The 27136-nt window shown below is 33.7% G+C and overlaps 1 protein-coding gene across 1 annotated transcript; it reads right to left on the bottom strand.

Moving 5' to 3' along the window:
- On the bottom strand, positions 1-27136 carry LOC127840013 (long-chain fatty acid transport protein 1-like). The gene is made up of 12 exons (XM_052368401.1): positions 27082-27136; positions 26548-26664; positions 15106-15128; positions 13655-13708; positions 11893-12004; positions 11216-11368; positions 9828-10016; positions 8403-8543; positions 7478-7615; positions 6189-6353; positions 1010-1159; positions 1-577 (listed from the first exon to the last, which is right to left on the bottom strand). Exons 1-12 carry the CDS (start codon positions 27134-27136, stop codon positions 420-422), a joined length of 1455 nt encoding a protein of 484 aa, XP_052224361.1. The 3' UTR covers positions 1-419.

Here is a 27136-nt window from a genome sequence, read left to right as displayed (position 1 = left end):
TCAAAATAACAATTCAAATGTGAAAAAGTGTTGTGCAGGCAGAAACTGCCCATAAAACATACGTATTTAAACCATAAGCTTGTGCGGTATGTTTAACATGATAATACAGTGTTCCATTTAATGAAGATAATTAGTTAACAGAGCGATGACTTTAATGTTTGCTTTGTTTATTAAGCTACAATGCATGACATGACTATGGTAACTATAACTTTACAAAAATATTTTAAACATTTAAGCAAAAATACAAACAATTATATTTGACCTCACACATGAAGAGCTCAATCATGAAGCCTCCTCTATGGCAAAGATAAAATAAAATAAGGTGATGACTCATTCAAAAGTATAAATTTGTTTCATGTAATATCGTTATTTACCCATGTGTCCGCAAAATCTCTGGTAAAAGCTCACAAATTAATATTTCAAAACCTGATCTTCTGCTTACATATATCACTGTAAATATCTAGAGTTAAAGGTTCATATTGGCCGGTTCTGTTATTCATGTAAAACAGTCGATCTTCAGTTTTGTGTGGGTTAAAGCCTTCTGTTTGAAGGGTTGTCTTCTTAAGCTTGTGTGTACCTAAAACAAAAAAGCTTTAAATAATCATTTACTTTAATGGCTTACAAATGAATCAGATTGTGTAAATACAAAAGAAATATGTATGATCGAAACAACTTACATGTCTGACTATTATTTCCCAGGGCTCATTTTATAAAAGAACAAAGTAAACAAAAAGACAATCAAAAGTCTTAATTTCTGTTACTCAAACTGGGAATTTCTGCTGCACTTGATTTAATTAAAAATACATTAAATTATAACATTACAAATCCACCAAAATATTAAAACTTCAAAGTAGATAACAATAGAATGATATTTATAAGCTAATGACAAAAAATTAATTAAAGTTAAATTTATATTCTGGTCTTAATGCTCAAATCTTAATACATTTTAAACAATACATTTTAAACTCTTGACAAAAACTATTAACTAAAACACGCAAAATCCACAAACCTGTTGTGTCTGCAGCCTTTGCCATAAGACGAATAAACAAGGGTCTTGAGTACGGGGGTAGTTTCTCCTGTAAGGCTTTGCACAGTTGTACGAGATTGATCTTGTGTTCTGGATCTACTATGGCCGCCATACCTGCACGACCTTCAGCACCTGTTGAAAACAAATCTAGGTCAAAAGTCACACTTGCAACTGTTATATTCTTTTTATAGCGAGCTCGCTGAGCCGCCGTAGGCGGCTCGAGTAGCTCGCATTACATTAACACGTGTATTGGACTGTAGATTTTGAAAAGTTTGGTATCTGCGCGCGCAATGGAACCGGATATCCGGAATATCCGAAACCGGAACTGGAAATGTTCGAAGTAAATAACCAGCGTCTCCTGATTGATCATAATGATAAAATAGAAAAAAGATCAAATTTATGGCTTTTAAATATTTTAAAATTCTTCTCTGTATTTATTGTAACTATATTACGAATAAAGCATCAACATTATTTGTGTAAAACATTTGTCTTCATTCAGGGACTTCCCCGTTCGATGACGTCATCACCAAATTTATCCAAGTAACGAATGACGTCACCATTTTGTGTGTACATACCAAGTGTCAACACCGACCGCTACTTGCATTTTAATTAAATATGACGACAAAACAAGTAAGTGCTATTATTTATTGGAAGATTGCCATTGAGGAACAAACACACGATTGGTTCTGCATGTACTCAGGTACCAAACTTTTTCAAACAACAACCTGCACAGTCAAATACTCGATTTCATAATCATTTCATATAGTGTTTTTTTCACTGTCTAAGTCATGCATTACATTTAAATTAAAAGGTGGTTAATCACAATTGAGTATCATTTCAACATGACAAAACTTTATTATCTCATCAAAAATTATATATCAGTTGTTATATTCTAGATATCTATTCTCTTCTATTGAAAAAAATACAAGAATTTAGCTTAATTTTTATGCTTCACAAAATGGCATGATTCAAACAAATATTGCTACCTTTGACAATATCTCATAGTGAGGGACAGTGCTTTTATTGACATCTAAGCAAACCTTTTTGGTAAAGAACATTCTTAATTAATTATTTGATAAATACTACAAATAGTGCAATGCTTATAGATACTATAAAATGTGATTGATTCAAGCAATCAAAAGATGTGCTCAAATGTGATTAACCATATTTAAAACATAAATTCAAATAAGATATAAATAACTTTGAGGTGGGCGACGTGACAGTCGCTACTTTTAGTACGGTGGCTGACTTGACAGTCTCTACCTTGAGTATGGTGGGTGACGTGATAGTCGCTACTTTGAGTATAATGGGTGACGTGACCAAACCGACGGTAACCAAAATGACTTTTAAACAGTAGTTAGAAATATACAAATTAATTTAATCCTATTATTTTGGTACTTAGAAAAATATATACTTACAAGTGTAAAATTATTAAAGTGTTATATCAATGGGATTAAATAACATGTTTTGGTGGGTGACATAATTATCGCTGACCTACCTTGCATTTATTCCTCAATTATGGTAATTTGAAATTACTTTGACTTTAAATGCTCAAAAAGGAAAATAAAACAAATATGCTGCCTGGCCCTTGTGAAGTACAGTATGCAACGTGAAGAAAACATTGCTGATGTCAGTAAAAATAATAATTGAGAAGGTAGCAACAGTTGGCTGTTCTAAATTTTTACATTGTATGTGCTAGTTGATTGTTTAGTGTTTTAAGGAGGTAATGCCAAGGACATACATACTAGATTAATATAGATGTCCTTGGTATATACAAATCTTTGTTTGCTGCACAATTTGTTTATAGTTTCATGTGTTACGCAACTTTCACCTTCGATATATCTTCTCTTCAGGTATACATAATTATCCCAGTGTAGGTCACTTTATGGTTTAGATGATTACTTTTTAAAATATTAAAGTTATTTAGTTACTGTTGCTCTTATCCGCAGTTGGTATTGGAACCAGATATATTTTACCAGATTTGTGAAAAATAAAGTGATTTTATCTCAACTATACACAGTCGGCAAATTAATAAGCACCATTTTTACAAACAGAAGGTTTTATGGGCTTTTCAAACATTAACTCGTGTGAGCTTTTGAACTGACAATATTATGTTCTAAATCATAACAGAATATCAATTAAATGTAATTTTGTAAAATTATCCTAAGCAAGGTAATCATGATTTTATACAGCATTGCAGTTTACCTATATATTTTTCAAAAAGGTCAGATAGCTTAATTGGAAGAGCAACCCAGGCCAATATCATATGATCAATATCATCAGATGGCTCATGGGTGGATTTGGGTTCAAACACCGATCTGACCGTTGTAGTTAAACCTGTGGTTGCAAGGCTGGCAACTGATAAGTGTGACAATCTGTTTTTGGCGGGGTTTGGGGCTAAAAGTTCTGTTCATCAGGTCACATTAAACCCTTTAATATGGCCTGTTTGTTGTTTAATTTCTGATCAACACAAGGGCTGTTTGTAAAACATGCATGCCCCCCATATGGGCTCTCCGTTGTAGTGACAGCCATTGTGTGAATATGTTTTTTGTCACTGTGACCTTGACCTTTGACCTTGTGACCTGCAAATCAATAGGGGTCGACCTTGACCTTTGACGTAGTGACCTAAAAATCAATAGGGGTCATCTGCGAGTCATGATCAATGTACCTTTGAAATTTCATGATCCTAGCCATAAGCGTTCTTGAGTTATCATCCGGAAACCATTTGACTATTTCGGGTCACCGTGACCTTTACCTTTGACCTAGTGGCCTTATAATCAATAGGGGTCATCTGCGAGTTCTGATCAATCTACCTATCAAGTTTCATGATCCTATGCCTAAGTGTTCTTGAGTTATCATCCGGAAACCATGTACTATTTTGGGTCACCGTGACCTTGACCTTTGACCTGAAAATCAATAGGGGTCATCTGCGAGTCATGATCAATGTACCTATTAAGTTTAATGATTTTAGGCATAAGCGTTCTTCAGTCATCATCCAGAAACCATTTTACTATTTCAGGTCACCAAGCCTTTGACCTTGTGACCTAAAAATCAATAGGGGTCATCTGCGAGTCATGATCAATGTACCTATGAAATTTCATGATCCTAGCCATAAGCGTTCTTGAGTTATCATCCGGAAACCATTTTACTATTTCGGGTCACCGTGACCTTTACCTTTGACCTAGTGGCCTTATAATCAATAGGGGTCATCTGCGAGTTCTGATCAATCTACCTATCAAGTTTCATGATCCTAGGCCTAAGTGTTCTTGAGTTATCATCCGGAAACCATGTACTATTTTGGGTCACCGTGACCTTTACCTTTGACCTGAAAATCAATAGGGGTCATCTGCGAGTCATGATCAATGTACCTATAAAGTTTAATGATTCTAGGCATAAGCGTTCTTCAGTCATCATCCAGAAACCATTTTACTATTTCAGGTCACCAAGCCTTTGACCTTGTGACCTCAAAATCAATAGGGGTCATCTGCGAGTCATGATCAATGTACCTATACAGTTTCATGATCGTAGCCATAAGCGTTCTTGAGTTATCATCCGGAAACCATTTTACTATTTCAGGTCACTGTCACCTTGACCTTTGATATAGTGACCTGAAAATCAATAGGGGTCAACTGCGAGTCATGATCAATCTAACTATCAAGTTTCATGATCCTAGGCATAAGCGTTCTAGAGATATCATCCGGAAACCATTTTACTATTTCGGATCACCGTGACCTTGACCTTTGACCTACTGACCTGAAAATCAATAGGGGTCATCTGCCAGTCATTATCAATCTACATATGAAGTTTCATGATCCTAGCCATAAGCGTTCTTGAGTTATCATCCGGAAACCATTTTACTATTTCGGGTCACCGTGACCTTGACCTTTGACCTAGTGACATGAAAATCAATAAGAGTCATCTGCGAGTCCTGGTCAATCTACCTATCAAGTTTCATGATCCTAGGCATAAGCGTTCTTGAGTTATCATCTGGAAACCATTTTACTATTTCGAGTCACCGTGACCTTTGACCTAGTGACCTCAAAATCAATAGGGGTCATCTGTGAGTCATGATCAATGTACCTATGAAGTTTCATGATCCTAGGCCCAAGCGTTCTGCCAAGCCATCCGGAAACCACCTGGTGGACGGACCGACAGACCGACAGACATGTGCAAAGCAATATACCCCCTCTTCTTCGAAGGGGGACATAATAATAATTAAAAGTTAATTTCCTTACTTTTTTTACCAGTGCCTATATTATTACCAGTCTTTATGAACTCCATGTTCTTCTGTTAGGAAGTGCCTATATATATATATATATAATAATAATTTTATTTAAAGTGATATTAAGGGCATCAAACAGTATAAAGGTGTCTATCGCAACTGTTGTTTATTTTTTATGTTTTCACTTCATATAAACTTATATTTGTTAATGCAGCATCAACATAATAAAACAATATCCCGGAAAGAGAAAAATAATCCATTTGAATATCCACCGTATTTTCGTTTTGACAACTGACGACAGAAATGATTCAATGTACGATGTGAGTCTTAATGTAGTTTTCTTGCAGTTTCGTTCATACGTCACAAAACACAATTTTGTTTTACGGATCATTTCGGCTTAGAGGATTGGGTGAGTCATGTAAAATATCAAAAGAATATAATTGTTTAATAAACAACTGGAAGCAAGATGAGTTATAGATAATTGGTCAGTTACCACATTTTAACTTATTCTTTTGACCTGTTAATTCTTTTCAGCTCAAGTCAACAGTGAAAAATGCCCATAATATCACTTTAAATATAATTTTTATTTAAGTTTTTTGTTATTTTTTTTTTCTATTAAACATTAATCGAGCTCGCTTTGAGGCTTTGCCTTATTTCATATTAACTCCCTTTTCTAGTGGAATATGTACCTATCAAGAGGCAGAAAATGTTGCAATCAGGAAATATTTCAGTAAAGAGTTAATAAATAAATATGACTTGGATTTTGTAATTGTGTTATTATCCATAGCCATGCAATATATTAATGATTTACCATACATGATTATGGGAAAAGAAATTTCTTCCAGACCTTTTGATCTATGTAGATCTACATCCACATAGAAGCTGCCTTCAAGACTAGCTATGCTGAGTCAATGTCATCTCATTTATTGGTTACTGTACCTGTCACTTCCACTCCGTAGACGACAGCATCACTCAGCCCGATGATCTTGCTGATGGTGGTCTCCACTTCAAACGTGGAGACGTTCGCACCGCGCCACCGGAACGTGTCTCCTGTGCGGTCTCTGAATGTCATGTAACCGTACTCATCAATGATCAATACATCACCTGAAAATGGTTAATATGTGAAATATACTTAGACATTTTACAGAAATCAAGAAATGCATAACCTGAAAATGGTTAATATTTACAATATACAGGATATTGGATAAAAATAATTATTGGCTTTATTTAGGAATTAGGAAATGTATCACCCTAAAATGATAAATATCTGAAATATACTAAGGAAATATACAGGAATCTGGAAAAAGTATTTATTTTATTAAATATCTTCAACAACCAATTTGTACATATTTTTGTATTATGCCAAAATGCACTTAAAAGCAGAAATTTATGTTCAAAGGTTTCACCTAAAAAACGTATCAAATTATTTGAATTCGCACATATTTTGGTATTATCCAGACAAAAAATCTAAAGCAGAAATTAATTTTCACAAGTTTCCTTCTACAAAACACATTAAAACATTTGATTAATCTTAAAGGGGCCTTTTCACAGATTTTGGCATGTTTTGAAGAGTGTCATTAAATGCTTTATATTGATAAATGTAAACATTAAATTTTAAAAGCTTCAGTAAAAAATTAAAAAATAAAAATTAAAAAAAGAAAAAAAGTAGCCCATAGCAGGGCTTTAACCAGTGACCCCTGGAATCCTGAAGTAAAAACGCATAAGCCAACTGAGCTATCCTGCCAAGCATACATAAGATGCGTATTTTATACGTTATATAAGCAATCTTCGTTGTTAAACAAATTTTAACGACAATAACAGAACTCTCCAAATTATTCAATCGTTTTGCGTTGCAACGCTTTATAATTTTTAGCTTTTTAAATCGTCAAAAGATGCTTATAATGGCTATATTAGACCATTGCAAATGTTTAGTAATACTGTTTCCTCACAAATAGCATAACTAAACCGAAAATTTGCGAATCTAAAACAACTTTTTTCAATTTTGTCAATTTACCAAACCATGAAAAGATCCCTTTAAATGTAAGATCAATAATAAATAAGTAAGTAGGTAAAATGGAGCTCTATGAGCATATGTGCCCTATACAATATTGAAAACTGCCACAATACAAGAAAGGAAGGTTATCATCTTAGGATTTGTAATAATTATGTCACCAGTGGACGTTTACGTGTACATATTGCCTCTACAATATCCTAAACTGCCAGCATACCAGTAAGGAAAGCCATGTCTCCCTTCTTAAACACATTCATGGCCACCTTCTTATCAGTGGCTTCCTTATTCACATAGCCATCAAACTGTCTCAGGGGGTCACCTGCAACTATCTTTCCAACCAACTCTCCGGGTTCACCTTCAAATTAAAGCTGTGTTATAGTTATATATAAAAGACCTATTATTTTTTGTCAACTAAATAAAATGTATTACCCAATAGCAAGAATATCGTTAAAAGTTTACAAAAAGCACCTTTCAAGGGTGCAACATATATTTATATATATATATATATATCAGCTGGCTTAGACACTATATTCTGCAAAATACATTGTTTATTAAACTTACATAAAACAAGTTCTGATCTGTTTCTATTAATTAGGAAAATGTTGACAACAGTATATTATACACGGAACATTGCACTTGTATACTGTTCTCAGAGCTTGTATTAGTCTTGATCATTGTGTAAAGTATCAAACTCTGCAAGTACAATACGTAATTATCATACCAAAACATAGCCCATCTTAATAAGCAATATATTGTAACGCAGAGTAATTAACTCATTTTTTTTAATGACGTTGTTTATACTTATTATAAATGTTAACAAACACAAAAAAAAGGTTTTAATCCTCAATGTAATTGTATGTTCTTTTCATGATTCAATTTTAGAAGCAAGAAGACTACATTTTGCAAACATATTACAAAAGATGGCCTATAAATAACATCAAAATATTGAATGAACTACACCAAACGTATGGTAGTTGGTATAGTAGGTAACCTATTAGTACTACACCAAAATATGGTATTATATAGTGTGATTTATAATCACATGTGCATCAAAATAAATAACACTTTATATGTACATAAAAAAAGAATATTACAAATTAGCAAAATCAGTCTAAAATATTGAAACTGGTATGTTTTTTTACCTGGTTTTGCCCGCACACAGACTCCATTTCTGTCCCTCATGATGTTATTGTCCTCGTCGACTTTTATCAAGGTCACTGGGTACATGAATGGAGCAATCATGGAGGTGAAACCACAGGCCCCAATGGTGTTGTCAATATTGACTGGAAATCAAATCATATACAATGTCTATTTGGTGTAAATGCAGAAATATAACTATTTATGGTTTTCAATTTTACCAATATGAAAAGTATACAAAAGTTATAGTTAGTGAATATATAATTTGTTTTCATTTTTATAACTATTTATACTCTCTGAATTTACAATTTATACATACTGTGATCTATTCATACTGACTGTTTTGACAGTTTATACTCATTAATATTAAAACCTATATGCACCACTGTACTGATGTTACAATTTACACTCACTGATGTTGCGATTCTCACATCACTGATATTGCAATTAAATAATCACTGATGTTAAATTCATGCATCACCGATATAACAATTTATACTGACTGACGTTACAGTGTGTACATCAATGATATTACAATGTATACTCAACGATGTTTCAATGTGTACTCACAATCCACACCTCACTGATGTTATAATCAAAACCTCCCTTACAATCTATACTTCAATGATTTTACAATCTATAATACACCGATGTTACAATCTATACCTCATTGATGTTACAATCTATACCTCACTGATGTTACAATCTATACCTAACTGATGTTATAATCTAAGCCTCACTGATGTTACAATATCTAGCTCACTGATGTTACAATGTAAACCTCACTTATGTTATAATCAATACCTCACTGATGTGACAATCTAAACCTACCTGATGTTACAATCTAAACCTCACTGATGTTACAATCTATACCTAACTGATGCTACAATCTAAACCTCACTTATGTTACAATCTATAGCTCACTGATGTTACAGTCTATACCTAACTGATGCTACAATATATACCCCACTGATGTTACAATCTAAACATCATTGATGTTACAATCTATAGCTCACTGATGTTACAATCTATACCTATCTGATGCTACAATATGTACCTCACTGCAATCTTTGCCACACTGATGTTACAATCTATACTTTACTGATGTTACAATCTATACCTCACTGATATTACAATCTATACTTCGCTGATTTTACAATCTACGCCTAACTGATGTTACAAGCTATACTTATTTGATGTTACAATCTATAGCTCACTGATGTTACAATCTATACCTAATGATGTTACAATCTATACCTCACTTACTTTACAATCTTCGCCAAACTGATGTTACTATCTATACTTAACTGATGTTACAATCTATAGCTAACTGATGTTATAATATATACCTCACTAATATTACAATGTGTACACTGATACCTTCCTGATGTTTCAATGCATACATCACTCATACTACCATTTATACTCACTGACATTACAATTTCCTTCAGTGGCACCATAAAACTCGCCAATAATTTTCACACCAAATCTCGTCTGGAAATCACTCCACAATCCTGGCTGAAGCCCATTTCCAAACATGACTCGTACGCGATGCTGATTCTCGGTTGTTCGGAACGGCTGAGCCATCAAGTAACGACATATCTCACCAATGTATTGTGCTGCCTGTAATGAAGAAATCATTGACAAATGTTTAATGTGATAAAAAAGTGGTGAAATTCTCAAATGAATTACAGTTTTAAGACTTAAACAGTTGTCTTCAGGCTTATTAGTTTATTTTAAATAATATTTTAACATCTTCAAGTATTGTTCACACAAAAACTGAGTTCTGATTAGATCTTGTGACCAATCGTGAATATCCTTGTAAGCATTTGTAAATGCAAAACATTTTTTTTGTGGTAAACATGTTATTGTTCATCATACTTCTACTTTTATCAATGTATAGCTGTACAAAATATGCCAAAATTTAGCTTAAACATTAATCAAATATATTAAGGGCCCTCTTCACTAAATCTTTTGTCGACTGAGGAACTAACAAATACTTTGACTCGCAAGATCAGGGAAAACATGAAAATTGTGGCCTTCATGGCCAATACATATCAAGTTCAAATGTGTAATTATCAGGCAAATAAATTGGAATTGGAATGGAAATAGTCATAAGTTTCCAAGGCTATTTTTTTTTGCTGATTTTATAGCCATAAGTTTAGTCATGTTCCTAATGGCAAAGCATATTTCCCTTTTCCCAAGTCCAGTCCGAAAATTGCCAATTGATGGTGTTACTTTATTTAAGATGTTTAAAAAAGAGCTTGGAAGTGCAGAATTAAGGCATTTTGACGTTGTAGTATAAATTTTACAGACATGTTTATGATTAGAATTATCTTATTAAAATAACTTGAATCAATAAGTAGTCAAATGTTAAAAATCAACCAAAGAAAACTTTTCCAAATAAAAGTAAATTCACTCTCAAAACTTCAGTATACATGTAGGTAATAAATCCCCAAAAGTGACCAGTGGTTTTGACCATGGGTTAAGGACTTTATGACTGGGACACCTCATCATATTCATATAAGTACTTCAAGTCTTATTGAGCCTTGCTTTTGGAAAACAGAGCTTAATGCGTGGGAGTAAGTGTCTCCAATATTAGGATGTGCTACTGCACAGGCTCATCAGGGACAATACTTTCCGTTTTTATGTAATTTGAAGTCCTTCTAAACAAAAATCCAGTTCAGTCAGAGAGTGTTGTTCCTGATAAGCCTCTGCGGACTGCACAATTCAATCATGGATGATACTTTACGCCCCAGCATAAAGCCCAGATTTTCAATGTCTAGGCTCATATGGCTACTGCAAATTTTATTAATACCTGTAAACTTGGTTATAGGTGCAGTCGGGGTGTAGGTTGGACTCTTCTCCAGCAGGGGATCCAGACTGACAGCACCGACCACTGGGCACTGCCCACTCCCCATGTAATACAGGTTGCAGGACTTGAGAAGATCTCTGGATATGTCAGCAAAGGCTAAAAGTAGCAAGAAATGAATAAAGAAATAACAAGGCTATTGTCAAGCAATATGGTCCCCTACCGGCTCAATCATTGTCAGAAATTCAACCATTGTCAGAATTTTTTTTGGTTGCCATAGTAACCAGAATTTTTGACGTAAGAACAAAATAAAATTATGTGCATAATGTTCATATTGTCATCTATCCATGATTCAAGTTTCATGAAAAAATATTAAGAACTTTTAAAGTTATCGCAGGATCCAGAAAACCACCATTTTCAGCAGTATTTCGAGTCTACTTGTTGATATAGCAACCAATATTTTTGACGTAGGAACAAAATGATGTGACGTGCATAATGTCCATATTTCCATCTATCCATGTTTCAAGTTTCATAAAAAATATTGAGAACTTTAAAAGTTATCGTAGGATCCAGAAATGTGTGACTGACTGACTGACAGACTGACAGACAGACTGACATAGCGCAAACCATAAGTCCCCTCTGGTGAAACCGGTAGGGGACTAATTAAACTAAATACTTATTACCTGACGCCATCTCCTCAGAGAAGACCACACATTGCGCCTGTGCAGCCTGTACACAGTGCAGCAGGGACCTCTCCCTCAGGTTGAATTTGATCACGGCACCTATGGCCCCTATCTTTGCCAGCCCCATTCAGTAGAACACCAGGTCAGGGCGGTTCTCCATCACCAGGGCGACCACATGACCTTGCCGTATGCCAGACTCGTAAAAGAAGTTGGCAATTGCATAGGTAAGAAGATCGACTTCCAAAAAATAATTAAGGTTTAATTTGTTTGTGTACAAAAACAAAAATGGGAAAGGTTGCTCAAAACTGTAACAGGTACATAAGCTAAAAGCCTTTAATTTTTTGGGTCAAGTTATTTATGTGAGTTTATTGTTAACCCTTTTATATTATGTGTTAATTATAAACAAATGTGTTTGTTTGAATAGAATAGTTTGAAAATGTTTGATAATAACGGAAAAATCATTAATGCTAGAGGGCTGAAACTTTACAAACATATTTAAACTATTTTAAGATGTGCATCTCCATATCTTGGATCAGGTGTTTTCTACCCAATTGGAGATAAATATAATTGCAATTGTCTGTCTGCCCTAAGGTTATTTTGTTAACTTCAGCTATTAATATTAGGTGTAGCTTGATTAAAATGTCACAGCTAAATTTTCATCGGTCTGTAAAAGGTTTTGCTCATAAAAATGCAAACAATGTTTTATTTGTATAATATGTTCATTTGTAAAATATGTGTGGACTCTGAATCTTGGGAATTCTTGTCAGCAAACAAGCATGTTATAGCCTGAATATTTGTTTTATAGTCTAAAATCAAATATCATTTCTTTCAATAAATGTCTATGTTAAGCACAGAACATGGTGTACTGGTCGCCATCTCATATTTTTAAATTATATATTTCATGCCCTTCAATAAAACACAAGAGTCTCAACCCTTTCCTGCTCAGAAGCAAAGTGAAAATGGCTACATGTATGTGCAAACAGCATAAAACCAGAACAGCCTGCAAGTAACTCACAGTTTGTTCAGGTTTTATGCTGTTTGCTGCTCATCAGTATCTTAGGGTTGGAAATGAAGCCTTTATAACTTGAATAAGAAAGGTCTTTGATTATATTTAACTTTCTAAGAGACTACACATGTGTAAAATACGTATCTTATTGATAAAGGGTTAAAGAAAATATGCAGAAACAAACAATAAGCTGCATATTCATAACCTCTTTAATGCATAATGCTACAAAATATTTTAAAAAGTACTGAAATTTCCCAGTTTCCAAACACTCACAATAACACAAGTGACAAAAGTTGAATAGCCGCACTGTAAATCTCCATCAATTTTCTGAAGAACCATTTTATGTGTTAATGGCATTTGTAAACAAGAACTGCTAGTAAGTCATTAATCTGCATACAAATCTCAGCTTTGAGAGAACTGCCTGGCTGACATGTTATCTGCAAGAACGGTCTAGTATTGATTTTTTGAAACAGTGCCCAGCGTAACTTTAGTAGACTGTGTTGTTTGAGTAAGAAGGGTTTGGAACATTAATTATCAATATTGTAATTTTAAAGCCAATAACACTATGAACAAGACAAATTTAAAGACCAAGTGGAATTTGTAAAGCCTTTGGCTCGGGCTGAGCCTTTTTGTTTTTTACTCAGATGTGTGAAAAAGTCCTTGCACAAGAACTGCTGGTACATTTAATTCTGATTAAGTTATGTACCGGTACCTTCAGGGTTAACAATTTAAAAACATCCTTCAAGATACACTTACCTGAAAAGTCCATTTCTTGTCCTCAAAAATAAAACAGATCTTTTTGGGGTATTTCTTCACCGTTTATTGGAAGAGTTTGGGGATGCTGTGTCCAATGCGGTTGTATTTCTTCACACTCCATTTCAGGGTCAACAGTACTCGCAGTGCTCTGTTAAGGTAACGCACCTCTAATGGGCACATATCCAAATATAATCTAATTAATTATTTTCTTAATCAGCATCATTTCACTGAACTACATGCAAATTTGTAGGTAGGCTTTCCATGCTTTTTTAAAAAATATACCGATTTTTTCAAAACCACCCCCACGCTCGGCTTTTGTCCAGTTTATTTTTACCCCTGGGGTATATAAAAGTTCCATAATTCATTCAAATTTCCAAATATTGGCATGCAGTTGGTGTGTACAGATGCTGTAAAGTTGTTTAAAGTTTAAACAAGATGAAATAAGTATTCTTTTACAGACATTTATTTTTTACAAATTTTTATCTATGGAAGAGCGCCATGAAATGTAAGTGATTTCAGCCAAGTAAAAATTGGGTCGGTTAAAAACAAAGTGTCATAAAATTCTAAATAGTATCATTTAAGTCATATTTTAAACATAGTTTTTTTATAGAAACACTATATACAGCAAAAATACCAAGAAATAGACAGATTTACCGTTTACTTTTTAAAATAAAAATAAAAATGCAACATGCATGGTTCGTATTTTCAACAGTAAATCACCCAATTTCGCCATAACGTTGTTTTAATTTTAATAATTGAAGAATGTGCATAAGAATTGCAACATATTTAACAATAAATATAACTTATATTCCATATTAAAGCAAATTACGTTTGAAAATAAATAAAACGCGTCGCAAAAAAGTATACGTCGTCGGCAGGACTCGAACCTGCGCGGGAATATCCCAAAAGATTTCTAGTCTATCGCCTTAACCACTAGGCTACGGCACCTAATAGTAAGCTCTTCAACCTTCGAAGAAATCGCGGGAAATCATTAGAGGTGCGCTACCTTAAATAGAGGGATGAATGTTCTGTATCTTCATTAATGACCAAAAGAAATACATGAGCTGAGCTCTGGTAAAACAGGTCAGTTAAGCCAATCATGGCAGACAATTTCAGCTTAAACAGTATCCTTTTGTTTAAAGGAAGTCTCTTTAAGTCAAAAGCCAGTTCAGGCAGAAAGTTTGGACTGCACAGGCTAATCCGGGAAGACACTGTATGCAAATGCATTAAGCCCTGTTTTACCAGAGCGCAGTTTAAATGTTAATGTCAATCTTAACGATATCTGCAAACATTTGCATAGTGTATTGTAATCAACTTCACCTCAAGTCATACACAGTGTTCCCAAAACATTTATTTTCCTGAGTTGTATGCACTTCCTAGTGCAACTATCATTTTCACAATCATAATTATATAGATATGTTTTTAGTTATAACTTAGTGGTGCAAACTCACTGTAATGTCAATCTTCACGATATCTGCAAACATTTGCATATTTCCTTGTAATTACAAATGTAACTTTAATTGAGTCAAAAACAGCGTTTCCAAAAAAATTATTTCCTGCGTTGTATGCACTCCCTTGCAACTATCATTTTCAAAATCAAAAATAGATTTGTTCTTGTTTTCATAAATAAGAGGGGCAACCTAAAAGTACTGTTTAAGTGAACATACCTTCTAGATAGATGAATTATGTAAAATATTATGTATACACTTCCACAAAATCTAAAATAAAAAATAAACCGTCCAGGCAGAATATTAATGACAACCCTGATGCTTAAGTTACAATTATAGTTCCACAGTCAAGTGGTTCCAAAAAGCTCTCTAAGACACCTTTAAGGTAACATTCAGAACCCTATACAGAAACTTACAAAAATCCCAATTAACAAAAATAAATCCCATAACAAAGAAAAAAAATCAGCTTGTTTCCATATTTGTATTACCGGCAAGTTAACAAATAAAAGTAATTAGTTGTGTTTGAAAACAAGCACCTTGAATGATTTATTCATGTTACCTAAAACAGCCTTTTGAATCAATCAGACCATTTCCATTTTTATTTTCTATCTATATTACCAGCAAATTTGTATTTATTAACTTAAAATAAGTGCGCGTTTCTGTTAATAAAATGAGTCACAATAATCAGAACTACAAATAATTAAACAATCAGCCTCAGTGCTGTAAGTTGTCAAAGTATGGCTTGTAGAAACACTTAAACTATTGGTCATCGTCAACCTTTGTCAGTGTCAAACATAGTCCTGGCAAGATGTGCATCTGTCAGGATCTCTGTTTATTGACCAATTAAAAGTCTCTGATGAAAAGCATCTGTCCTTAATAAGATTTAGAACAGAACACTTCACCAAAAAAGGCATGTGAAAGAATAGTTTAATGTGTTTGTGCAATTAATTACAAAGCAATTAAAATCAGTTATTAATCTGGTATTTTACTTCAATGAGTCCCACGACTCGCATATTTGAAAACTACGAGTCCCTGGGAAAATCTACGAGTCCCAAACTAAATTAATGAGTACTGTAAACAATGAAACTGAAGAAAAAAGCACTAAATAAGTCATTATCAACATTGAAATCATTAAGTAAATGAACAAGTGACTGACATTTTGACAATGGTAGGTCCTCCTTAATGAGCCATTCAAGAGTCTTAAACAGGACATCTATGGCTTCATCTTGTTCAGAAGAGCCCTTTTGCGATGGCACAGCCAGGGTTTGTGTCATTTGGGGGTAAAACACGTATAGCATTTACATGATCTGCATGGGTGACTGACATAGGGATATCGGACTTTTTATAAAAGTTCAAGCAAATATGTCATATTATATATCATTTTAAAGGTATTATAATTTGCAGTACAATGCTTTTTATTTCAGTCAGATTGGACCATGTATAAGAGAGTTATTAGCTTTAAAAAAAAATGTCGCATATTTCTGACAAAGTCAGACTGCATTCCATACTTTACCATTTTAGGCAAAATATCACAAATAACAGATTAACCGGATAGCTTTTCAACATACATGTATACATTTTTAATATAACTTCTTTTAAAAAATCACTAAAAAGCTGCATTTTAGCTGGAAAGAATATGATTTGTGTCGTTTGACGTGTTAATAATGACATCATGAGCACTTGCGCTTAATATTTGTAAAACATGTTGTTTGCTGTTTGTGTTGCATTTTGTGATTAAAATATATAAAATCTTAGTATCAAATTGTTTGTTTTGTTGAATCTGATTAAGATTTATTAAAAATGATTACTTTATAGTTGATTCCGAGTAGTATGACCTGTCTCCTATCATCGACTGATATAAGAACTTCTTGTTGAACTGATATAAATAGAGAATACTAGGTTAGCGTTGAATACAGAGAAGTTTATGTTGCGAGGCTTTGAACGCCGGAAGCGCGAGCCTTGGCGAGCGCTTTCGGTGTTCGAGCCGAGCAACATAAACTTCTCTGTATTCAACGCTAATCCTAGTATTCTATTTATCCCATTTGATTTTTTCAACGTGACATTTAACATATATAGATCTAATAACCTTAACAATAATTTTAATTCAGTCATAAAAGCGCTTAAAATCTAACAAATGTAACCATGCGTAGTGATATACATGTATTTGTTCTGGTACGCAAAATAGTCTTTAAAAAATTAACACACAAACTGTAAAACAAGTAAAAATATCACCATATGCCTACATTCAATTTTACGCAGTTTGCGAATTTTAATACATAACGACCGCGAAAAGATGATTTTACTTTACTATAATTCATTTTATTTTCGAAAGAAAATGATCAAATTCCAATATGGCGGCGATTGCTCCTGACAAAATGCTGTCGATGTCAACATTTATGTACACCATCGACGACCTAGTTCTGGCTACCATAACTTTAAATGTCACTTTTTATGATTTTTGACTGGCGCGACTTTGTACAGGTCTGTCAATACTAAATAAACTGTACGCTGAAGTTTCTTTAGCTATCGACGACCTTGACAATTTTGACGAGTAAACAGACCATTGCAGCGACTGACACTTCAGTTGACAAAATATACAGGGCAATACGTTTTCCGACTTCGAACGACGAATTTAAGGACGCGCAGAACGTGTTTTTTATATAATGTTATAGGTATGCCGTGTGTGATCCGATGCATCAATTGCGCCCATGTTAAAATCATTTCCCCGAGAACAGGGAACGACAAAAGTACAAACAAAAATCAAAACACGTAAGACTAAGAACTAGTATCTTACCTTTAATTATCCTTTAAAATCCATCTATTAATTCATTTAACTCAATAATTGACGATATTGCATCTAGGGTCTTTAATTATTATTTTAGCATACTTAAATAAAGACCCTTATGCCATTCTATCACTTAATTCAAATGAGTTTATGAACGCGATTAACTTTCTTCTTCGTCACACGCTACGTCATACATTACTGCTGTTCAAATGAACCGGAGCAGTTTATCTAATAATAGCCGTTGGTAAATTCGGTTGCATTTGCAGATTTCTGCATACAAACATAATTATGTTTAAACTTGCACAATGTTTTATTTATCTATGGTAAATGACCTTATTGTACGAAAAAATAATTTAATACATAAATACACAAAGAATGGAAAACATTCCAGTACACAACAGATAAATGAGTAGAAAATACCCGTGTACAAAATGGGACGTTCCCAATTCCAGTGTGGTGCTATTTTTACCATCTTATACTTTACACAACTCTATGCCTAACGTGAATTAAATAGGAAAGCAAACATAGCAGATTATTCATGAACTGTGCGATATGTGTATGGCTTGTTGTACATTCTTAATATTTAAGTTAAATGTCAAAAGTAGATCTATATGCTTTGGTTATAAACAATGCACATTACACGAAATAAGTCAAATGTGATCAATTGACAATTCAGATTTGTCGACATACAGTACATGAAGAAAACATGTGAAATAAGTCGCGTTTATAATAAATCGTCAAAGAAAATGGGGAAAATGACGCAATAAGTATGTCATTTTATGACGCCATCAATCAGCTGATTCATTATACGGATGGCGAAAAATTATGTCATATGACTAGATTTAAAGGTTGAAGGTCGTATAATTTTGAAGCTTAAGTTTTGTCGACTTTGTTTCTTATGAAAAAGCATTCAGTGGTAAATTAAATATAAATAAAAAGAATAACAAAACAAAAATCGTGTAATTTTATATTTTATTTCAACATTTCTTTTGGTGAATGTGTCATATATATTTTTTTCTGCAAAGTATGCACATTTTCTTCTAATGGGTGACCTTAAAATTCGATCAATGAACCAAACAATATCGACTAATTTTAGCGCATATCGCATGACGTCATTTAAAAAGTAGTCCGTGCACGCGACAGGTATATTCCACAGTGTTGAATACAAGCAAGTATATTCCACAACGTGTTATACCGTCAATGTCGCGGTGAAAATGGGATAAAAGAATATAATAGGCAGTGTTATATCAGGCAGATATATATGCAGCGGTATGATAAAATTTGATTGCTGTACAGAATACTTATTATGGATTTTATTCAATCAACATTAAATGCATCGACGATTTCCTGGGCTGACATGAATCGATTTACTAAATGAGCAATGTCATGATATAAACGTTAACATGCAATGGTCCATCACATCTGAGTTAGACATGTAATACAGGCTGTATATAGGTTTATCATAAAATAAAAATCTCGCTGCGTTAAATGAACACATAAATTTGCTGAAGAAATGAACTTTTGCAGGGTCGAGAAAATATGTGACAACTTGCCGTACGGATAGGGTCACCAGATTAAAAGCGGGTGAGCAAAAAATGAGCGCGTCTTTTCATTACATTTTAAACACATTTGGGATTATAAAAGATCAAATTAATGTACTATATAACTTCTATGCACTTCTACAGACTTACAACTACTGGAGAAGCTTCCAAATATTGTCTATTTTCGTCAAATGACAAATTTTTGAATTTTTGCAAAAGTCAACAACATGTGGTATCAATGAAAAGAGCATGATCTCCCCTGCAAATATGCATACTGACTTGAAAATATATGTAGATCTTGGCCAATGACAAACACTTTTACATTCCCACTGATCACATGATTTTCAAAATGGCCGCTCCCATGGACATTTTTTCCAAACGTCGGTCAACTTAACGAGCATTTTGCAGAAAGTGTTCGCTGTATTAGAGCATTTAAATATGAATAATAGGCATTTCAATCTTTCTTTTACATCAGTGTTGAATTTCAAGAAAATTCCTTTCATTTTAATTTATTTACGAACTGTTTTATAAACCTCATATTTACATTGCGTCAAAAGGTAAAGCCGGTATAGCCGCAATCATCCACGTCGCTAACTGACACGTCGCAACAAAGTTGTGTTTTGGTAGTGTTTTAACCACACTGCCTATAATACTCGAAAGAGTGGTTGGCAGTATACAGAGATAGATAGAAAGATACTGTTTTTACAACTGTTCTCTTCACACATAGAGCAGTACATAAAATTGTCTTGTTCGTCAGTTTTATCGACAAACCTTTATAGCCACGAGTCCATGGTGAGCCATTTAGGCAAAAACACGTGTTCTTTTGCTGATTTGAAGCCTGACTCCCGCTAGTAGCAACCACCACATATTTTTAATGTCACCATAATCAATGGCAAATTATACATTTTCTTAAATAATTAGTGAATACTCATCAGAAAATATACACTTTGTACCCTATATGTAAAAGAGTAAATGTTTAAATATAGAATAAAAATGCACACTTCAGGGGAGGTTATAATATGGATATACATTTTTGAAAGAAAATCTAACCCCACATTGAAAAGTACTATATATTTGTTTATATGACAGAATTAAAGATTGCATTAACATATTTTACATATATTAAACATTTCACAAAGAGAAGGAAACCCGGTTGGCTGCAACAGTGCTGTATACGAGTTATTTAGAACTTCCCCCTCCTGGATTGCACGCTGTAATGAATTGAAATGCACATTTTTTTATGATAATAATAAAAAATACTATGTCTTTTTTGCAAAAAATACCTCATTAAGAAAATATTATGTAATAATATAATAATTTAAAGTGCCTAAATGTGTTATGAGTATTTAATTTATTATACCTGCACAGTGTAATTTCATGACATGAAAGTTCATTTATATGACATTTTATGACAAACCATATTTTCAAATGATGATATAATATGTACAATAAATAGCACATGCTAATCAGGGAAGACGCTTTCCGCTTTTTTTTCGTTTAAAGATCTGTCCCCTTAACAAAAATCCAGTTTTGGTAGACATTGTCGTGCCTGATGAGCCTTTGCGGATTCCACAGGTTAATCTGGGAGGACAAGTTATGCACATGCCTAAAGCTCATTTTCCCAGATTACGGCTCATATAAAAAAATAATAATAACATTGTGTAAATAATTCGAAAATAGGGACTGTGAAAATACTAATGTAAATAATATACACTAAATATATCACTATCAATAATACCTCATTAGTCTACACTGTTTTCTAAGTCTCCGATCACCATAGGATGGAATATAAAAATTATAATCCTGAAATAGAGATAAAAATTAAATAATACATTTTTTTACTTTATCCCACAGTACTGCTGCATTAATTATGATGACAAATATTGAAAACGAAATAAACATTTAATTCCTTTCGATTCATTAAAATACAATTTAAATGCAACTAGAAATGACGCGGAAGAGGCCGACGCGTATCCCCACGCCGCATGTTTGACCCAGGGGCGCCCTAGGGTTGGTAATGGGGCCATGCATAGTTGAGATTGACCGTATTGTCATAAGAGAAGTTCAGTATCAATTAGAAGTGAATCGGTGTAGAAATGAAGAAATTATAGTAAAAGGCAATTTTGAGTGGGCGTTGCCTATGTGGGCGGGGCGCCCCAGGGTTGGTAATGGGGCCATGCATAGTTGAGATTGACTGCATTGTAATAGGAGAGGTTCAGTATCAATTTGAAGTGCATCGGTGTAGAAATAAGGAAATTATAGTAAAAGGCAATTTTGGGTTGGCCTGGCCTATGTAGGTGCGGTGCCCCAGGGTAGGTAATGGGGCCATGCATAGTTGAGATTGACCGTATTGTCATAAGAGAGGTTCAGTATCAATTTGAAGACAATCGGTGCAGAAATGAAGAAATTATAGTATAATAACCTTAAAAAATGAGTGAAAGTCTCTGACCCGGCCCCACCCCAACCCCCATAACTTTTGACCGAGGGGCCAGATCAAAATTCCAAATAGTGCAGGGTCGCTCATATGCTCATAGCTACCATGTGTTTAAGTTTCAAGGTTCTAGTGCTAATAGTGTAGGAGGATATAGTGGCCAGGACGGACGGACGGACAGACGGACAGACGGACGGCAGCGGAGATAACCACAATATCCCCAAGCTTTTCAAAAATCGTGGGGATAAAGACAATTTTGGGTACGTGTGGCCTATTATGGGCGGGGCGCCCCAGGGTTGAAAATGGGGCCATACATAGTTTAGATTGACCGTATTGTCATAAGAGAAGTTCAGTATCAATTTGAAGTAAATCGGTGTAGAAATGAAGAAATTATAGTAAAAGAAAATTTTGGGTGGGCGTGGCCTATGTGGGCGGGTTGCACTAGGGTTGGTAATGGGGCCATGCATAGCTAAGATTGACCGTATTGTCATAAGAGTGGTTCAGTATCAATTTGAAGTGAATCCGGGTAGAAATAGAGAAATTATAGTAAAAGGCAATTTTGGGTGGGCGTGGCCTATGTGGGCGGAGCGCCCCAGGGTTGGTAATGGGGCCATGCATAATTGAGATTGACTGTATTGTCATAAGAGAGGCTCAGTATCAATTTGAAGTAAATCTGTGCAGAAATGAAGAAGTTAATGTAAAATAACATAAAAAAATGAGTGAAAATCTCTGAACCGGCCCCGCCCCAAACCCCATAACTTTTGACCCAGGATTCAGATCAAAATTCCGCACATATGCTCATAGCTACCATGTATGTAAGTTTCAAGGTTCTAGTGCTAATAGTGTAGGAGGAGCAGGTGGCCAGGACGGACGGACGGACAAACGCACATCACCACAATATCCCCACTTTTTCTCCGAAAAACGTGGGGATAATGATAGAGATAAAATATGTATAAGCAATACTAAATGATTACCAAATGCATGTATTTGCAATCAATGACATTGAAAAACAACCATAACCTTATTTTACATTATTTAACAAATTGAACTGTTAGGCCTGCATTTTTTTATTTGTTTTACGGGAAAGTTTTCAAAAAATTGAGTCAGGGGGGATAAATAAAAATAAAAATAAAATCGTGAAAAGTGAGCAGTCTAGCAAAATAATAATAATAAAACTCTCTAAACTGATAAAAAAATTATTTGTGAAAATTTAAAATTAAGTCAATTTAACCTTACGTATAGTTGCATTAACCTTTAAGTGTTTAATATATCTTATTACACTGTTGTAGAAGCTTTTTATAATAATAGTAAACATATTTTTATATATATTTATACGAAAAAGTACCTTTCGCATGTATTATACTATATTGCTTCAATAGAGATCATTAACCACGCCAGGTGTGTAGTGTATTATAGTGATCGTTAAACTTTTGATGAGTATTAAGCATATGTATGTCTATAACAAATATAGCATGCATTTGACTTAAATAAAAAAGAATTGAACACTTTTTAAATTGTTTAATAGCTTTAAGTAACAACCAACTTTGTAACTTTCATCCATGGGTGGAATATGCACACTAAAAAATACTATTTCATATGCAACAAACTTGCTTCATATCATGATAATTTGTATCAATCATGAGAAAAAATGAGCCACATAACAGGAAATTAGACCTTAGGGCGATTGCGACCATTTTGGTTCCAAAAGAGCAGTCTGATCAGGATCCAAACTGTTCAACATAATTGTCATTCAGTCAGTACTTCTAAAGATGATAAGCGAACACTTTGGATCCTGATCAGACTGCGCTTGAATTGATCTTGATCCAAATTTTGTGTAGTGAAAGTTCTAGTACATAAAATGTGAATATTTTATTTAAGAAACCGTGAGTTATAGACTTATAAAAACACGTGCTGCATTTCATTTTATATTCAGAGAGAGTTATAGTGTTTATATATGTAAAGTGAACACAAGAGGCATGACTACAATATTTGGTGTGTAACATCGTTATGAGGTTCTCTTTGAAGTTTGTTCAAATCATGCAGAAAATTTGCCCTCCCTAGGGGTTACTGTTTTGCTTATAAATATAAATAACATAATCATCATCTGAAACCGCAAGACCCATTGGTTTGTTACGTTGCATGCCAACCATATAGTGGTTCTTTTGCTAAGTTTCCTCAAAGCATGTCTCCGTGGTCAAAACTGTTTGCGCTTCAGGGGTCAACTGATTTATATAGATTAATGTATTTGATAATCCCTAACAACACAGAAACCGCAAGGGTCAGGGGTTCAATATTTGGTGTGAAACATGTTAGTGTTTTCTTCTTATAGGTGTGATCAAATCATACATTTGGAGTAAAAAATAACCGTCCTTGTTTCACATGCTTAATATTTACTTATATAATAAAGAGTTAAACAATATTATTCTCTCAAAACGCATGGGTTAGGTGATAATTATTTTGTTTGTGACATTGTATGGCGGTAGTCTTCGTAGGTTTTGTATCATGTCCATTGGCTTCACATTAGCCCCAACAAAATATTGAGGTAAAAGACACAATATACCTAGAAACCTTTATTTTTTCAATTGAACATTTTCTTAAGTGAAAGCCGTATAAAGAATTAAATAGCACATGTAGCAAGGATTTAAATTGTTATAGTAGAATAACTGTGCTGACTGTATAAAGCTTACTCGCAAGATATATTATATATAGAACACAACTTTTGTACTACGTAACTGTATATTTTAAAATAGTATTTTATTTTAAAAATTACGTAAAAGACTCACAGTATTGTCGAATTAAAATGGTGTAAACTTTTGCACATATTATTTTGTTCCTCTCTTATTCGATGTTTAAGTTCAAATGAAAATTTCTATGGAATGTGTTGTCTGTATTATTTTAAGGAGAAACAGCAATAACATGTTTTGGATATAAAATAAACAGAGAGAGCTATATAAATGTGAAGATAATAATAACCCTTGGAACATATACATAGAGCCGATTGAGCACCAGGGCCCTTGCTACACTTTTGGGGATTGGGGCCGGGGCCCTTAGAGGGGGGAATTTCACGTCGTTTTCGGCGAAAAGGGGAATTTTACAAGATCTTTTCACCAATCATTCAACACTTAATATTGCTCTATTTTATTGTAATTTACATAAATATACATTTAATAAAAGGTTTATAGCAAGATACCAGCTGGCAACATAGGTATAAAAGTAATAAAAAAAAATTTGTTTAGGAGGGGGGAATTTTTAGGTGAAATAAGGAAAAAAAAGTATACTATTTTAAGGTGGGAATGGCGCCGAATTTCAGCCCCAAAAACGGCCAAACGAGGGCACTGAGCACGTTTATCAACAGATCCTGAGGTGTGATAAATTTATTTTCATTCCTTGCAGTGCAATTCTTGCAGTATGAAAACATTATTTACAGTTGATAGAACATTATATTTCGGCTTAATAATAACTCATTTTTGAAAAATAATGTCAAGAAAAATAAATTAAACTTTCTTGTGACTTTGACGGACATACGAACATCGGAACCCAGTGTTATTTTCTTCAGAAGCTGTGTTGCATTTTTTTTCTAAATAAATAATATATATGGGTGGGTGGGGAATGGGATTATTGATGCAAGTACCTGTGGTTCAGTCCTCATGTTCATAATAAAGAAACGTAAAGTAGTACTTCTTGGACATTTTCGGGATGTTGATTTTTATCTATAAAAATATTACAGGATATGCATTTTAATAAATATGAATATTTCTTAAACCTACCCAAAACTTTTTAACACACCAAAAGTTATCGATGGTGACACCTCTGCATCATCTGCAAAAACTCATTATTATTTTGAATTTTGTATCACATAATATGGGAATGATGTCAACAATGGTGTTCTGAAGATTATCTTTTCTAATTGAAATTGTTTCTGCTCCGTTTTTAATTAATTTGATTTTAAAATATGCTACATTTGTCTCGTTGATGTTAATGTCCGCCATTCCGGAAATGCAATATGAAAATCATTTGTTTAATACTCACTATAGCTAATAGCGTGTGGGTTTGGCTGCAATAGCCAATGAAAATCGCTGACGCTTTACAAGTCGAATTGGGACAACGACACAACCCGTATTATAAACAAATTTTTGAACAACACTTTCGGCAATCTGCGCAATTTCTTTTCTAGTTTTGGATAAAATACTAGGTCTGCAGGTGAAATGTAAATAATAAAAAAACGAAAGTGACTTTTATTTTTTATTTGTATTTGTCGAAAAATAGGGTCGGTCGCTCCCGTAAAACAGATAATAAAAAAATGCTGGCCTTAGTTTATTGTTTGTTGATGATAGATAGAAAGAATGAAAAAGCCATTTATATCATGTGAATGTGAAAAATGTGCATTTCAGTGCTTAATTGCTCCAATGAGACCACAATACTGATGTTATTGCTGTGTGTTGATAAAAAATGAAGTGAACATTGATGTAGTCTTATAACTTGGATGATGGCTTACAATCTGCAATCTGCTACTCCTTCCATTGACATTCTATGTAAAAAGTAAAATATAACCTCAAAGCACAGACATTTGAAAAAGTATGACGGACAGACAGACATACAGACAGAAATGCAATCACCAGATGCCCACCTTCGGAGGCATAAAAAAGTAGTCCTGTTAAAAATCACTTGACACTTTTTAACATGTTTACCTTCACCATGACTTACAAAATATCCTAATGGTGACTGGGACCATTCAACTTCCTGACCACATTCCTCCAGAGGTGGCTGTGTTTCTTTGTCAGATGGCGGCAAAGTTTCGTCCGAATCTGAAATCGTAATTTCAAAAAAGTATTATAACATTGTAATAAATGTATTAAAACACATGTATTTATTAATAGGTATTACATATTTAATTTAATATACAAACAAGCTATTGTTTCATGTCAAACACAAACGAGTCAATGTGTTAAATAATTTCCTTTAATCTTAAATAATGCCACATTTATGTATTAATGTTATCATTGTTATGATCAAATCAATATCTTATTTGCTCGTTTAATTAAATTAATAATCTTATATCTTTTAAAGAATATAAAAGAAATATACCTTTCAAAAATATATATTACATAAATTGTATTGCTTTTAAAACATAGCACTTATACAAATTTTTAAACAATTTATAAAACGATTTTCTCAAATAATCCTTGCTTTCCCCTTGCTTGCCAGTGTATGTACCTCTATACCTGCATCACTGCCATCAGTTCCTTCAGAACCATTCTCATACAGGTCTTCACTCAT

This window comes from Dreissena polymorpha, chromosome 7 (genome assembly GCF_020536995.1).
Source record: "Dreissena polymorpha isolate Duluth1 chromosome 7, UMN_Dpol_1.0, whole genome shotgun sequence".
NCBI lineage: Eukaryota > Metazoa > Mollusca > Bivalvia > Myida > Dreissenidae > Dreissena > Dreissena polymorpha.
Note: the sequence above shows the minus strand (reverse complement) of the source record. Positions and strands in the feature narration are given on the sequence as shown.